Raw genomic sequence first — 16,787 nt, forward strand, 5'->3', positions numbered from 1 at the left:
AAACTAGCCACATGTCACTGCTGAGCACTTGGAGTGTGGCTCCTATGACTGAGGAAATGAATTTTTTTTATTTTATTTAAGATTACTTTATTTAAATTTTAATATAAGTAGCTACAATATGTGACTAGTGGAAGGAAAGAGTAGTTGAGTTTAAAAAAAAAAAAAAGTGTCGGTCTTTCTACATCCACCCTCTGCCCTCCCTTTAATTTGTTCCTACCATGAAAACTAAAATGACCTTTCTAAAATGTAAATTACATCTTGTTGCTAAGAACAAAAATCAAACCAAACAAAACAGGCGAACAGAAAAAGGACTTCAGTGATTTCTAATTGCTCTAAAAAAAATAAAAAACCCTCAGATGGTCTGCAAAGCCCTGCCTGGCCCCTAATGACAGTTCCAGCCTACTGTCCCATAGTATACCACAAGCTCTGCATGCCAACCATGGTGGCCTTCTCTAAGTTCTAGGATATATCATGTTCCCTCCTCTTCCAGGACCTTTGCCCCTGTTACTACCACCCCTCCCAATCCTTTTCTGCAAGATAGGCACTTCCTAGAGGCCCCCTCCTCTGACCCCCCTGATTGGCCAGTTTCCCATCACTGTTCTTTCACAGCTCAATATATGGCTCCTGGGTGGGATTTGCCATGGTTGCAACTTGAGATATTTTATGTAATTATTTGATAAGTACCTGGTCCCCTAGGGGTGGGCTGTTATTGACCATGTGGCCCAGCCTCTTGCACCAGACCACTCACACAATAGGAATTCTAAATATGTGTCCAATAAATTACAATCTATAATCTAGCCTAGACTCCATCAGATGTGGAGGTAGTTACTATTATTATCTCCTTTGTACAGGGGAGAAAACTAAGACACGGGAAAGTTTAAGGACTTGCCCCAAATTAAAGGATACACAGCAGTTATTGGCAGAGACAGAATTTATACCCCAGAACTCTGGCTCCATAGTCTGCCTCTTAAACAAGGGGCTATGACTTCTTATGCTTAAATAAGGACTGTGACTTCTACAGGATTATGCAGCAACTGAGCGGTTCAGGGTCAAGGGAGATGGATGGAAGAGCAGCTAAAGAATGTTTCATGCAAAAGAATACACTGAAGTGGAATTTGGGGGTGCCTGGTGCTGGGTGAGAAAACAGAAGTGAAAAAAATCACACCTGGGATAGAGAATAGAAATAACCTGTATAAGGTGTGTGTGAAGAACAGTCCTACTCTGAGCTGACTGTAATGGAAGGTATAGATCAGCAGAGCTGGAAGATTTGAGAAAGAGACATGTATCTTGAGCTTGATTTTGACTCTAAATTGATAAGGAACTTTAAGACCAAAAAATACCTGAGCCCTTCAAACTCCTCAATCCAAGCTGTGGGTATAAAACATGTCTCACCTAATGTGCAGGACACTGTGTCCCACTGAGGTGCAGGTGCCAGACCAGACACCCTCATCAGCCAACAGTTTTGTTCCTCTTCACTCACAGAACTGTGCCAATTAGAGGAGATAAAGTACCTAGCACAGGACCTGATAAATGGTAAACTCAACAAAGGCGAAGGTGTGTATGTACTTCTCAAACTTACTAGCAGTTACTAGAGACAAGGGTCTACTCTAAATGATTGACAAATATTAAATAAATGGCTGCGCATGTATGTGCCAAAATCCAGAAGTGCTACTACAAATGGATAACTGTTGTTAATAAGCCCTTGGTAAACAAGATCCACTCTTACTCAAACAATGAGAAATAATGCTAAAAATGAGGCTGGGTTAACAAGGTGCTTGCCTTTAATCCCATCAGCCCCTGAGGCTAAGGCAAGAGGATTGCTAGTTGAAAGCCAGCCTCAGCAGCTTAGCGAAGCCCTAAGCAATTCAGTGAGACCCTGTCTCTAAATAAAATTTAAAATTTAAAAATTTAAATTTAAGACAATGTAGAGAGGCTGTCTCTAAATAAAATGTCTTAAAAAATTTAAATGCTGGGCTGAGGAATACAAATTTTACCACATGTGATGTAGCAGTCTCTAGAAAATTCTGAAAAGAAATATACTGCAAAGCAGTCATTATTTTAGGATAATTAATAATATAACCATAGAAGGAGTCATGGGAAATGGAAGTAGAGCTAAAAAAATGATTAAAACAGAAAAAAATGAAAAAATAAAATTCTGAGGACTAATTGCATGTAAAATACAAGCAGGGACAGTTACAAAGATTGCCACTGAGCTAAGGATAGTAAAATAAAAGACCCAAAATCCTACTTATCAAAGATACATTAAAAATACAACTAATATCTGGGTGCAGTGGTATACATCTACAAACCCAGCCACTCAGGAGGCTGAGGCAGGAGGATAGTGAAGTTGGAGGCCAGCCTGTGACTTAGTAAGATCCTGCATTAAAATAAAATTTTATAAAGGGTTGGAGATGTAGCTCAGTGGTACAGCACTCACATAAGGCCCTAATTCAATCCCCAGTGCCACCAAAAAAAAAAAAAAAAAAAAGACTGTCTAGCAATGTTAAAATATCACATAGACTATAAATTTTTAAAAAGGAAAGAGAACAGTTCATACAATTTGATCTCATTTTTGTTAAAAAAAAAAATGATATGTACACATATGCCACAGCCCGGCTGGCTGGGCAAAATAACGGGGGGCGGGGGGCCTCGAGTGACAAGGAACTTGTGAAGGTTGATACAGCGGGAGCCGCTTTATTGCAGGACAGCAGAGGTATATATACTTAACTGATTATACACAGCTTGTTTCAATTAACATCCAGATACATCAATTGGTCATTAAGGAATCCTCATCATCTTAATGATTACACACAGCTTAACTTAATTGACTTAATCTAGACACAGCAGTCAGTCATTAAGGAATCTACTTCTCAAACCACTCCTCTTGGCAAAGTGCCAGGAGTCATCTTGACTTGTCTGTGGTCCTCATCACACATAGAATCCTTGGGGGAGGAACAAAATATTAATAGCTTGCACATAGAATGAAAGCAATGTTTATTTTCTCCTTTACACCTTTTTGCATTTTCTGTGATATGAAGCATTTTTACAACAGGAGAAAATACTCTAACTCTCTAGACAAAGATTTTAGATCTAGAAGAAGCCCACCTAACCCTTTATATTATGATTAAGAAAACTGAAAGTCAGCCAAATAAAGAAACTGTTCAAAGGTCACATACCAAACAATTCTTATTACTCCAAGTTTACCCTCCACAGGATACCTGTCTCCCAAGACCTTTGCTTGAATCATTCCTGAAAAATCAACACTCCCTTTTTCAAAGTTTCCAAGAGATGGCAAAGAAGTTTCCAAGTGTTGACATTCTGCACATTAACTTCCTTTAAGCTGATTGGATGTGGTATATAAATGAACCATAGATAAGTAGAGTTGTTTTGTATTTATTTCCCTGGGTAATCCAAAAATAGACAGGACCAATATGATCTGTTCTTAATACTCTGGCCCATATCCTTCCCACCTGAGCACATGCACATTCCATTCACCTGTGTCCTAGTCTCCCGAGACTCTGATCTAGATGATGTTAGGTGGTGATTTATAGGAAGCCAGTGCATTGTATGATGAAGTATTATGGAATAAACTTGTGCCAAGGACATTTAGCCTGATTTGACATCACCTGAAAAGCCCCAGTACAAGATTCCTTTGTTTTGGTTTTATGGATTGTCAAGAAGGTACTGCAATGGAAACTTTGAAGTGAAGAGTTCTATTGATGGTATGTTGTAAAAAGAAATCTACATGAGATCCTGGTAGATGGATGGCTAAGCTGGAAAAACACCAGACTATTATCATATGATTGCAAAGATAGAAAATTGGCCCAGCTGAGAGCAATAAAGAGCAATTAAAGGACAAGCCAGTACAGAGTAAGGAAAAAGCAATTAAAGAACAAGCAACAAATGAGAGCATGGGTAGATTCCTGAAAGATGGAAACTGCATGTGCAAAGGGAAGTAGGAGATGGTGTGCAGTGTTCTGGACACACAGAAGCAATGGGGTCCAAGGAAGGAGAGGGACCAAATGCAATCAGCAGTAGTGCCACTTCAACCCAATGCCATCATAGTTGAGGTCATGGAGGGAGGAACTAAATTTTTCTGTCTTGCTTTGTGTTTTCAATCACAGCATCTTGTATAAAGTCAAAGGCAGAGCAAGCATTGATTATTATAACTCATAGCTACAGAAATTCCAATAATTAGGTCTCATAATTATGGAGAGCTGTGACACCCCAAACTTTAATGTGCAGACAAATCCCTGGGAAATGCAGATTCTGGCTCAGGAGGTCTGGGATGGGGCCCAAAATTCTTCATTTCTTACAAGTTGCAGGAAAATGATGCAGATGGATTAGGAGAGCACACACCAGGTAGCAAAGTTGTCAAGGGCCTTCTGAGTAAAGAAAAATTTAAAATTCATGGTCACTCTGAAGCTTATCAATGACAAGAAAACCTACCATGAGGGGCACACTATGTGCCACTTTGCACATATATTCTCCTAACAACACTCTGGTGTAGTTTTATTTTACTGTTGTAGAAGTTGATATTCAGGAAATATATGTCTGCATTCAAACAGCTAATTAGAGAGTATCAGGATTTTATCACAATTCCAACTCCAAAGTTATTTACCAATAAACTACAGATATAAGATTAACAGAATTCTTACTAATGTGATCAGAAACCCCAAAATTATCTCTAACAAGAGGATAATTGGACTCAATAAGGCAGGAGAAGCAGAAGGATTTTGAAATCTATAAAGGAATTTACATAAAGATACAACTGTTATACCTGTTTGATCATTTTTATATGTCTTAATCTCCCATTTCCCTCTTCTAGTTCTTAAAATATTATTAAACATATACTTTCCCTTAAAGCAGATATATTCTCAAAACTTCTGGTCTCAGGATCTATGTTCCTACAAATAGCTAACAACCCTAAGAAGGCTTTTCAGAGGACTAGGGACACTTTTCTTTAAAACCACACCAAAATTCTACAAGTGGCAATTCTTTAAATCATAACATGAAACTTGGTTAGACACTGACAACTTTTCATATTGTTACATGAAAATCCATTAGTCTACCTTGTACTTTGGAACTTTTATCAATGCATAATTTTGGAACATCATCCACTGGTTCTTTGAAAAATATTGATTTACTAAGTTCTGCCGTTTTTTTGAAATGCTGACATACATCATTGAACAATATGAAAAATAGCATCCCTCACTATCTTCATCCATAACCTCAAAAGATCTTTAAGGATTGGGAAGCTGTTAAGTTGATATTCAGGAAATATATGTCTGAATCACATATGAATCAAATATGAAAGTTATTCAAAATTCTAATTTTGTCCAAAAGCTCAATTTTATTGAGGCAATATATATCCCCTTCATTTGTTTTCCTTGAATTGACAAACTTAATGACATTCATTTTGAATAAAATGTCTGCCAAATACCCAACTAGCAGTAACAATAGTTTGTCAGTAATGCTTTCTAAATAACAAGGGTGTTCCCAGGGAAAAAAGCATCCAGCTTGGCTTTTAACCTCATCACAAGATGGTTTGGCCTCCAGAAAACAGCAATATATGTGGCAAATATGCCATATGAGTCTTCTAAACTCCATTTGGGGAAAAAAAAAAACTCACAATAGTTGTTATTTATTTTGCTACATAAAAGCTCCATAAAAACTTCTGGAGTTTCTCTTTTCTCTTTCCAGAAGAGATCGTAGGCCTCAGATGACCCATTAAGACCCTACAAACATGCTAGTGCCAAGAAGCCTTAGAAGGGAAAGAACCCAGTTTTAGGAACAAGCTATTTTTCTCATGAATATTCTCCTAAAAAGCACAACAGAATGATCTTTAAAGATCCCTAATCACATCTGAATGGAATGTTTGCCAGATAGATCTATGTGAAGTCATAAGATATGGTGAGAAAATTATCAATGAGATATGCTTGTGAAAATTCATCCTTGCAAAAACGGTTTTCTTTGATGACTCTCTATTTTCCTATTCCGGTACATTAAAAAATGTATCAAGAAGGAAATTCAAATTAAGAAAGCAATTTACCAAAAATTTGCAATATTGGAAGACCATGAAAACCTTATTATTGCCTGATTTTATGCTAATGAAAAGCACACTAATTTTGTCACTGAATTTTTTCAGGGAAATTTAGTTGCTGAATTACCAAAAGAAATATATCTCATTATATAACAATCTATGGCATCACACTAGAAATCACTGAGGTTCTAATCAGATATTGCTTATATTGAAGTGTGGGGAGATGACACCCAATGACAGACAAAGCCTGGTGCATCAAGATGTAACAATCATCATGGACAAGGCAAACGAATGGATGACATCAGCCATTAGGCCACAATAAAAATCTGTCATTTAAAAGACCTTTCAATAAAAAAAAAGAAGAAGAAGAAGAAGAAGAAGAAAGAAAAAAAAAAAAAGGCCTTTCACTTATCATGGTCTATTACTTAATGGTATGGCTTTTGCCTCAGCATTTGATCTGTTTCTAAAAGTGAAGTAAATAAACCACCTACATCTGAAAAAATGTTGAAAAACAATGCAGACTCCTTGAATCCATTCCAAATCCTTATCTCTGGTATTAGAATCCCGGAATTCATGTCTTTAAGGCATTCCCCAGGTGGTTTCTATGAACACTGTTGGAGAAACCTGATTGAACTCCTCTAAACCTGTTTCCTGATCTGCAAAAATAGAATTGAATGTCACCGTACTTTCCTATTTCAGAGCTGTTGATGTGCTGTAGATCAATTAAAAATATATGGGAAAACACCTGTTAAAATTTGCAAAGTTTAATTATCATCATCTAAACTTTTAACCACTTATATCTCCAACAGCTCTTCTTCTAAAAACTAAAAGTAAAAGAGAAAATACTGACATATATTATAGACAATATCTTAACTGTTGTAATGAAGCCTCAGGTAACTAAAATATCCAGGAAGTAGTGTGCCCCGGTTAATATTTAGCTGAAATTCTGGCTACTCTTTTAAAAGACCTTCTTAAATGTATTACTGCACTTTCCTTCCTTGGTTAACACATAATCCAATTTTTATTTAATGCCAAAGGATTTTCATGTTAGGTCAGCATTCTGCATATCTGTTCTTGTTGCACAAGATTTATGCTGAAAACAGTAATCCATGTTGTGCCATGAGTTCATTTACTAAAAAGGTTTCTTGTGTATTTTGTGTTATTTGGGGTATATTTCATGGTTGATAGAGGCAAGTTTATTTTAACCAAAGGCAGATCACTAATTGTTTTAGTCAGCTTTTTCACTGCTGTGATTAAGAATCCAACAAAAACAACTTCAGTGGAGGAAAAGTTTATTTGGGGGCTCACAGTTTTTGAGGTCTCAGACCATAGGGAGCTGACTCCATTCCTTGGGGCTTGAAGTGAGGCTGAACAACATGGAGGATGAGTGTGGCAGAGGGAAACAACTCACATGGTGATCAGAAAGCAGAGAGAGACACTCTACTCCACAGGTATACATATGACCCAAAGCCATACCCCCAATGCCCCACCTGCCCTTTCAGTTACCACTAAAGTCCATCAGACGATTCATTCAGTGATTGGGTTAAGGCTCTTGTAATCCAATCATTTCTTCTCTGAACCTTCTTGCCCTGTCTCACATGTGAGCTTTTCATGGACACTCACTTCCAAACCATAACACTAATTATAAGTTAAGTTCCAAAAGCTCATTTGTTTCCAAGTTGTCTGGAACTTGAAATACCTCTCCCTCTAACAACAACAAAAAAGTTGTGAATCATGAGTAAGTTCTCTGCCTTGTTCAAAGAGCTCATAATACATGCCCATTACAGTTGCAATACATTCATTAATATTAAAAATTACAATGGTATTACAAAACAAAATTGAATATAAACTATTTTATTTACCTTAGCTGCTGAAAACTAAGAGAAAAGTGTTAGAAGGAGAAACATGAGAAGCTGATAAAAATTTCTGCAAATATTCTACAAAGGTAAATAGCCTCAGTTGTTCTTATACTGAATGCATAATGCATGTCTCTCACATGGCCATCAGGGATTCTCTTCAAAGGCCTGATTGGTATATGATGGGGATAGGAGATGGCAAAACTGAGAATTAACTTACAAGCAGCACAGAAGGGAAATGAGGCAGGTATTCAAAGCAGGGCTGTGCGTGCCGTAGAAAGAGACTACATGGAGCAGAAAGAGCTGAGATACAAACAAACGGGTGTGAGAGAAATCACAGAGCATGACTCAATGCAGAAGAAAAGAAGTAATAGACAGCAATGCTGGAGGCAACAGTGGCCCATAAGAGTTATAAAGACTGAATGTGGATATGCCAGCAAAGTCACCAAAACAAAAGAGGCCTTGGCATAGGTAAGGCAGATTTATTTTACCTATACAATGGCCTTACTTGAATATCTAGTGCATCCTCATTTGGGTTATTTCTACCTGAAAAAAAATTTCCACCAGCTAGACTTCTAATTCTGAATCTAAATGATCACTGAGGCCCTGTCTGGTATCTTCTTAGACATGTGGCCTCCGTCAGGAACTCTTGTTCATTCATTACTTGTTTCATTTCCCTCTGCCCAAATAAATTGTTACTCCCACTCTGATCTTACCTGAGAATCTATACCCAGATCATGTATATTTGGATTTCTGAATTTGTGGAATCTTTGAGGCCATGTTATATATTTGGTCTTCCCATCTTGCCCTTTTACAAGTTGAAGTGTCACTCCCTCTATTTAAAAATGTAGCGATTATTCAACCAACCAAACACTGACACTGAACCACATTAGGTATTGTTATGGTTTGAATTTGAAATGTCCTCCAAAAGCTCATATGTTAAAGGCTTGGTCCCCAGTGAAGCAATGTTCAGAGGTGGGGCTTTCAGAGAATGATTGGATAATGAGGGCTCTGATCCAGATCTTATCTTTTATCAGTGGATTAATCCATTTGGTAAATTAATTTGAATGGACTAGTGGGAGGTAGCAAAAGCCATAGACAAGTGGGACATGATTAGAAGAAGCAGGTCACAGGGGCATGCCCTTGAGGTCTATAGCTTGTCCCTGGCCCCTTCTTTTGTCTGTCTGTCTATCTGTCTCTCTTTCTCCCTCTCTCTCTCCTTTTCCTGGCTGCCATAAGATAATAGCTTTTCTCCACCATGCACTTCCACCATGATGTTCTGCCTTATCAAGGGCTCAAAGCAATGGAGCCAGTCAACCCTGGACTGAAACTTCTGAAACTGAACCCAAAAAATCTTTCCCCTTTAAGTTGCATTTCTCCAGATATTTGACTTAGCAGCAAATGACACAGGTACTATCTTAGAACCAGAAGTAAAAACAACAGTCTAGCTGAGTTCCTAGAAATCTTTGGTGCATTTTATTAGAACGCGTGAAATAAATACCATAAAGGGCAAAGAGCAGACAGCTCTGACCTCCAAGGTGCTCTGGCCATTTTAAAATAAAATGCTTAACTGTAGTTGACAGATATTAAATTTCATTAACCAAAGGGCAATGTCAATTCTGAATCTAATTAAGAGCCGAGAGTTATCATGAATACTATTATTAAATCTTCCTTAACCAAAGAGCCATGTCAATTTTGAATCTAATTAAGAGCAGAGAGTTATCGTGAGTATTATTAACATTGTATTCTAGTGATAACAGATCACAAGGCAAAGGGAAGGAAGCTGAGGGAATTATTAACCTTCACACCCGAATCTCAGATAACCAAGGCCAACTCCACCTCTTAAAAGAAACTCTTCAAAGGAAAGGTGAAAGTAGTCTTCATTGATCACTACCTGTACATGAAGTCTTTGACACACACGGACATATGTTTACATAAGTACAGCAGAAGATCATAACATAACAAAACAATGTTTCAGAAGAGCTAACTGGAAAAAATGCATTGCAATGCAGTTAAAGTTTCCTGTCCCTTTAAAATCATGCAGGGAACAAGGATATTTCAAATGAATCTCCAAGTCCAAACTGAATAGAAGTCTATACTTCAAAACTTGATTTGGAACCAAGGAAAAACATCTAGTATTTAAAATATTGCTATAGTTTGAATGTTGCAAGTCCCCCAAAGGCCCATGAGCTTAAAGTCTTGGTCCCCAGGGTGGCCCTATTGGGAGGTAGTAGAACATTTGAGGGGCAGGGCCTTATTGAAGGTGTTAGATCATGGGGGTGGGGGTGCCTTATGCAGGGATTGTGGAACACAGTTCTCATGCTTTCTCTGCTTCCTGGCTCATGATGAAAGTGGTTTGCTCTATCATGTGCTTCATGCCAACACCATCAGTTCCCTCACCAGAGACCCACAGCAATGGCATCTTGATCTTGGACTGGAACCTCCAGAACTGTAAACTGAATAAACTTTTTTTTTCTGTGTATCTTAATTACCTCAGTATTTCATTACAGTGACAGAAAGCTGACTGACACACATATCTACTGAGGCATATAGAAACTAATACTTGTTTTTTCCTCTTTCTGCTTTCCTCAATCTGGCTCAGTGCCTAGGCAGAAGCATTTCCAGGACCCAGGGCCAAAAGCCTCTAGAATAGAGCTTGCTTGTCTTTTCCTAGGATCAAACACCACACAGGGAGAAGCAAGAGTAGGACAAGATATTCCCTTCTTTATATATTCTTACATACCCTCATCCTTTCAGTTTACTGAGAAAATTTCAGAAAGGTGCAAAAGTCATTACCACTGATTAATTATCTATTTGCAAAGCAACTCTCATGCTTATTCTGCTGGATTAAAGCAGAGTAGCTGTAGAGTGGATGACCTCTCTTAATCCCAACGCCAGGGTGCAACAGTCCAACCTATTTCTTCAGCTTTATGAAAAGTGTGCTAATGCTTAATCTGAGAAAAGAAAGAAAAAAAAAGAGAAATTCTCTAACTGTAGTTTTTTTTTTCTAGAAGATGTGTCACAGTGCTTTTTGATAATAGCTGTCAAATTCCTTTGGAGGAAAGATTTGGAGGTAGGAGGGTACTGAAGTTAGGTAGGGAAAGAAGAATGGGGAAGAGGATTCACATTCAGCTTAAAAAAGTTTCAATGAGTTTAGTAATTACTTGTATTTTAATGTCTCTCAGGATTCCAGCAAAAGATCTGGAATAAGAATTAAATATAGGTTACAGAAAAAGGCCCCACCTAGTGGGATACAAAAAATATTCCTAGTAGTCCTATATGAGGAAATAAGTACCAGGACACTTCCATGTCAACCATGCAAAGGTGCATCATAAAAACACATGGGATGCTGTTTGACCAGCTGAGTGCAGGTGTCAAAGACTAAAACCTTTGTTCCAAAGGTGGACCTTTGTGGATACCCATTGTGGATTCTCAATGGGTAGAGAGTAGGTAAATGAGCAGGGAAGATATAAAGATTTAGCAATTGGGAAAACTTTCAAGACTTACAGGCATGTAGAAATGGTTTTACATTTGACTTGCATAAAATTCGATGTATAATTATTGACTGCCTCATAGTATGCTAAAACCACCTGAAGGTAGTAATACTAAATAATTTAAATGATCATGTTGTAAAAGCTGAAGGTCTTCATTAAAAATAAAAAATAAAAAAATCCACTAGACTCAAACAAGTTCTCTTCAATACCATATGTTATAACAATGACATCTGATACAAAAATATATCTTGAGATGCAAATATCATGTGGTTTGGGACACTTATTCTTTGAACCTTAGGCTTATTTTTAAGTACTAAGGATATGACAACATCTCTTAAGTCTAGGAATTTTGGCTCAAAGTACTGTAATGTCACCATGAGACCTAAAATATCATTGGAAATGACTACAAAAAGGAGACTTCAAACACCAGAAAAGACGTCTTACAACAAATTATGTTCAATCATCATGTGTGACAATACATTTTAGTACTCTATACACAGAAGCCTGTGGTTTCCACTTAATAAAATAAAAACGCATATATCTTCTTTTGGTTTTGATCTTATTTATCACACACATTGCTCCATTTGATCCTCACAAAAATCTATGTAATGTCCAAGAGATTCCACGACCTCATTTTAACACAGGAAAAAAAAAAAAAAAGTGAGGTAGGGAAGAATTATGGAAGGCCCCAGGAACTAACAATGGCCATGAAACCCAGGTCTTCTGACCCAAGATTAGCTCTGGCCACCAAAGACTTAGAATGAAAAACAACCACACACTTCAAGAAAATTAACTGTGGATCCTGCAACTGTCAAGACAAAATAGCGAAGGGACCATAGGTAGTTATACATTAGCAACCCAGATCGCGCAGCCTGTGGTTAGAGTGGGCAAAGAATCAGTCACTTAATGTTAACATTGATGGCATTCCTGAGCAGCTGCAAGAAATACCAAAACCGCCGAACGAAAAGTGTTTTCTAAAGTTCCTGATAAAACTCAGAAAAGAGCTCTGTTGACTCTTTTCAACTGGAATCAGTTACTCTAAATCATCACTACAGTACTGCATCCCGAGCCAGAGCCACCAGAAGAGGTTTAACATTGCTGCACCTTCCTAAGACCGACAACTTTCAGGTTGCTCATTTTCCCTCCTCGAAAAACCCTGTGCTCTTCTTGGGAAGAAAGTGATATCGCTAAAGAGGACCGGTTTGAACACTCTGGATTCATACAGAGGCCCTCCCGAGCATCCGGAGTGAAACATATCGCTGGCGCCAAAAGAAGGGAAAGCGGTGCTGAGACTTGGCACAGCTGCAAAGGTGGGTGTGCAGGCGAAGCGAAGCGCCCCAGAGGCTGCCTCTCTCCGGGGCCGGGTGCTGACCGCGCAGCGAGAGAAGGAGCTCTGCGCGCCCCACCTCCCGCCCTCCTGGGCGCCAGGCCGGGTCGCCGACCTACCAGCGAGAGCACTTTATAGGTGTTGGGGTCCTTGGCGGTGCGGGCGCGCGCCGTCTTTTCCAGCGGTTCCTCCCCCAGGTCCATAGGGGCCAGCAAGGACGCGGCCGCCCGCGGGTCTCCGGGCGCATCGGTGGCGCGGCCGCGGCTCGAGTCGCGGCCGTTCCCTGCTGGGCCTTCCCGGGGACCGCGCCCGCCCTCGCCGCCGCCACCGCGGTTCCCGCCCCCAGCGCAGCCGTCGCGCTCCATCGTGGCCCCGGGCGCTCCGGCCCCGCTGTTCCCAGTGCCCTTTAATAGACTCCGCGCCGGCCCCGCCCCAGCCCGCCGCGCCGCCCCACCGTCAGACCCTTGGCGGCTGTCCCTCCGCCCAGCGCCCGAAGTGAAGGGAAAGCGACTCAACGCCCCGGATTATTTGGCTTCCTGTCTGATTTCGGGCACTCTGCGTGTAGGTTATTTTGAGTCCTTCACGTGGGCGTGTCTTTAACTTCTCCCCAAAGCCTTCCCCTCCCCGCGCCCCGGCCACCGCGAACACTTGCAGGAATCGCCCTGCGTGGCCCCGCAGCGCGGGCTGGACTGGAATTGCAGAGTGTGGTCTGCAGAGGGCATGAGATCATGGGGTCCCAAAATAGAGCAAGGAGGAGGAGGAGAAGGATGCATGGCCCAGGCGCTCCCAGCTTCTCAAAGGCAGGGGAGTGAGTCTCGGGACAGACCTGTGTGTTTCTGGAGAGAAATGCAAATGAACCGGTAGGGGCGGGGGCGGGGGTGGGGTGACTTTCTTGTTCTCCCACGTGGGAAAAATACAAGAGTTCTCCCAAAGCCCTGCTACCTACCTCCTAGGCTACACTACTCCAAGAGAGGAGATTCAACCTTAAAATAAACGGGTTTACACATACACACACATATATATATTATATATATATATACACACGGGATGTTTAGTTTTCCATGATTTTATGTGGTTTCTAGAGCTTTGTTGCTGCTTCTGTTTTAATATATTCACTCACTAGTTCCTTTTGGCTTTCTGTATGGAAGGTTTCAAAATGTCAGCGATGTGCTCTCCTGAGAGTGACACTGTTACTTGGTTAGCAATATTAACAATTCTAAAGCAGTCTGAAATACTGAAAGCTTTATGTTTTAACTAGACCATGAAGCAGCGGCTGTAATTCTAGATGTGTTTTGTTTCATCTTTGATTCTACCACTTGCACGTTTCCTTGGTTGTCAGCAAAAACCACAGTGTGCAGGGAAGTCTCCTGTCAAAGGAAAAGTGACTCTCAACTGACTTCAGTGACTGAGGAAAGTCCTACAACCCCCAAACAATTAAATTTTTATTCATTTCACTGACGGGAATATATGCAAATGTTTTAAAAACAGAATGAATGTTTAGCAGGTATAAAGTGGATTTTTTCCCCTTTAAAATAGTCAACTTGGGATGCACTTCATTCATTCCTTCAATAATGAACTCTTCAATCTGCCACCTCCAAATATGCATAGCATATTTAAAAATGAATAAAAATATATTTTTCCCTTAAATGGTTTCAGTCTGGTGAAGAGGAGAAAGTGGGGCCAACATGTACCCCCCCAAAAAAAAAATCAAAACCTAAGTCATGTATGAATTATAGAGCCACACATAGGATATTATGAACAATTAATAGAAAAGGTAATTGACATTGAAAGATGTAAAAGCCATCCCTCAAATCATTTTTGAACTTTTATTTTATTGTTGTTACCTTTGAGTCAGCTTACAAACCACCCAACAGAAACAGGTTTTCACTATTTCATAGTCACACATTATTTCTTACCACAAACTTGGCTTCAAATCTTGCTTTGACTGTTTCCTGAAGTCAGATTCAAAGATTTGCTTCACTGAGATTGATCAAATGAGTGTCAGAACTTCTAAAAGCAACTCAACAGAGACTTTCCAAAGTGGCTTTGAACCTGACAAAACAAATGGAATAAGTGTGTTGTCTGCAACTCAAAACAACAAATGACTTTAAAGACTTCGGTCCATTGGAAAAGTCAATGCATCTGCAGGGTCACAAATATCTCAAACATCTAGGCACCAGCAGGAACCATAAATGAGTGAGGCAGCCCCCTGCAGATTGGCAAAAGGTGAATCAGTTGCCCTATAGTAATAAAAAGTGCAGCTTTTACTCAGGGTCGGATTGTGCACCCCGGGTAAACAATCAGATTTTTCAAAAGAAACAGGAAATTGAGATGTTTTTGTGAATTCTTCAGATTGCAAAATATTTTCTACAAGTTTCAGAAAAAATTTTTCTTTAAACACTTTAAAGGCCAAACAAAATCTAACACATCTGTAGGGTGGACCTAGCAGGCAAGCCACCAGGATGTGGCTTCTGCCTTAAGCTTCTGCCTCAAGCTCCTTCCTTACCTACACCAGTTGGGATTTTTATGGGTAATTATAAAAGCCCAGTTAAAATTCTAAAAATAGAGGAATAAGAGAGGCCTAGTAGGCCACTCATATTGTTTAGCTATAGACATTGAAATGCCTTTGATAAAGTCTTGCCTCAGTCTTGTTTATTCTAAATGGTCAGAGGGACAGCTTCATATTCCAAAGTACAACAAGGTAGGTCTGGGAACATAAAACAGCAACACAATTTCTCTTGGTAGTGGCAAAGGTGAACAATGAATGTTTCATCTTTAATCCTAAATCACTCTGCATTAGTGACTGAGCACTCTGATCTAGTACAAGAGGAGAGATGATACATTAAACTTTTATAATATTCCTTGACATAACATGTAAACATTTCTTCTCTGGTATCTGAAACTGTAAAGCTGTAGATAAAGCCAAATACCAAACAAGACCAATTTATCTATGTTTGAACATTGCCTTCTCAAAGTTGAGAAACTCTTAGCTTTCAAAAAATGAAATATGCCGTGATTACTTTAGCAGCTGCTTCAGAGTTTCTGCAGCTTTCTCCACTTCACTGGTATAAGACCAAAGACATCTAGCCAAGTCTTAAAAGAGAAAACCACATAGCTCTTTAAGCTTCAGGAGATCCAGAAAAAAGAAAAAGTTTTTCCACAGCATTGATTTATTTTTAAGATTTTGTATGACATTCTAATTTTTCTGTCTCTTTTGTAAGCACAAATATATGTGCCCTTTTTAGCAAGAAGATTGTATAACTATGTGACCTTGAACAGATTACAAGAAGTCTCTGATCCTTAGTCCTCACTTATACAATGATCTTATAAATAATATTACAAAATTATGCCAATAAAATGTTTTACATTTCCCCAACTTTATATAAAAATTCCAATATATTTTTCCATATTTTAATCACCCAATCACTATGCCAGGAGAGAAAATTTAGACTTTAATTTTATATAAATTATGCCTGTTTTACATATAATTCCTAATGAGAGAGCTGCCATTGGACAGGAATCTACCAGAGGGGCAGAAAGGCATCCTTGCTTCTCTGAGATGGAGGACACTTGCTTATCAGGAATCAGTCAGGTAACAAAATAAGCAAAGTGGACCCAGACATGTAAGATATAATAGAAGTAATAGAAATGTGGAGAAATCTAAAATACTACTCTGTTTGTTAACTTTCCATCATTGTGACAAAATACCTGATAAAATCAACTTAAAGGAGGAAAGATTTATTTCTGGTCATCGTTTCAGAGATTTTGGTCTGTGACCAGTTGGCTCATTGCCCTTAGGTTTGTGTGAGGCAGAACATCATGGCAGGGAATGATGTGGTATAGCAAAGCTGCTCATGTTTTGGCAACCAGAAAGCAGAGGGGTGGACAAGGGGTTCAATATACCCTTTAATATACCCTTCAAGGGCACCCTGTCAGAGAGCTACTTCCTGCAATTATCCCCTGCCTTCTAAAATTTCCACCACCTCCTGATAAGGCCATCAGCAGGTGACTAAGATTTGGGGAGTCATTCTGGATGCAAACTAATACTATTGAAAGGCGGCTGCTAC

The 16,787-nt window shown here is 39.3% G+C and overlaps 1 protein-coding gene across 1 annotated transcript in view; it reads right to left on the minus strand.

Annotated features, from left to right (window-relative positions):
• The window catches only part of Enpp1 (ectonucleotide pyrophosphatase/phosphodiesterase 1), a 67,501-nt gene extending 54,416 nt beyond the window's left edge, over window positions 1-13,085 (minus strand). The window contains exon 1 of the mRNA XM_076859729.2: window positions 12,840-13,085. Coding sequence (XP_076715844.2) covers window positions 12,840-13,085 — 246 coding nt within the window. The remainder of the gene's footprint in view (window positions 1-12,839) is intronic.
• Window positions 13,086-16,787: the final 3,702 nt, after the last annotated feature.

The sequence above is a fragment of the Callospermophilus lateralis genome, chromosome 6, assembly GCF_048772815.1.
Source record: "Callospermophilus lateralis isolate mCalLat2 chromosome 6, mCalLat2.hap1, whole genome shotgun sequence".
Lineage (NCBI taxonomy): Eukaryota > Metazoa > Chordata > Mammalia > Rodentia > Sciuridae > Callospermophilus > Callospermophilus lateralis.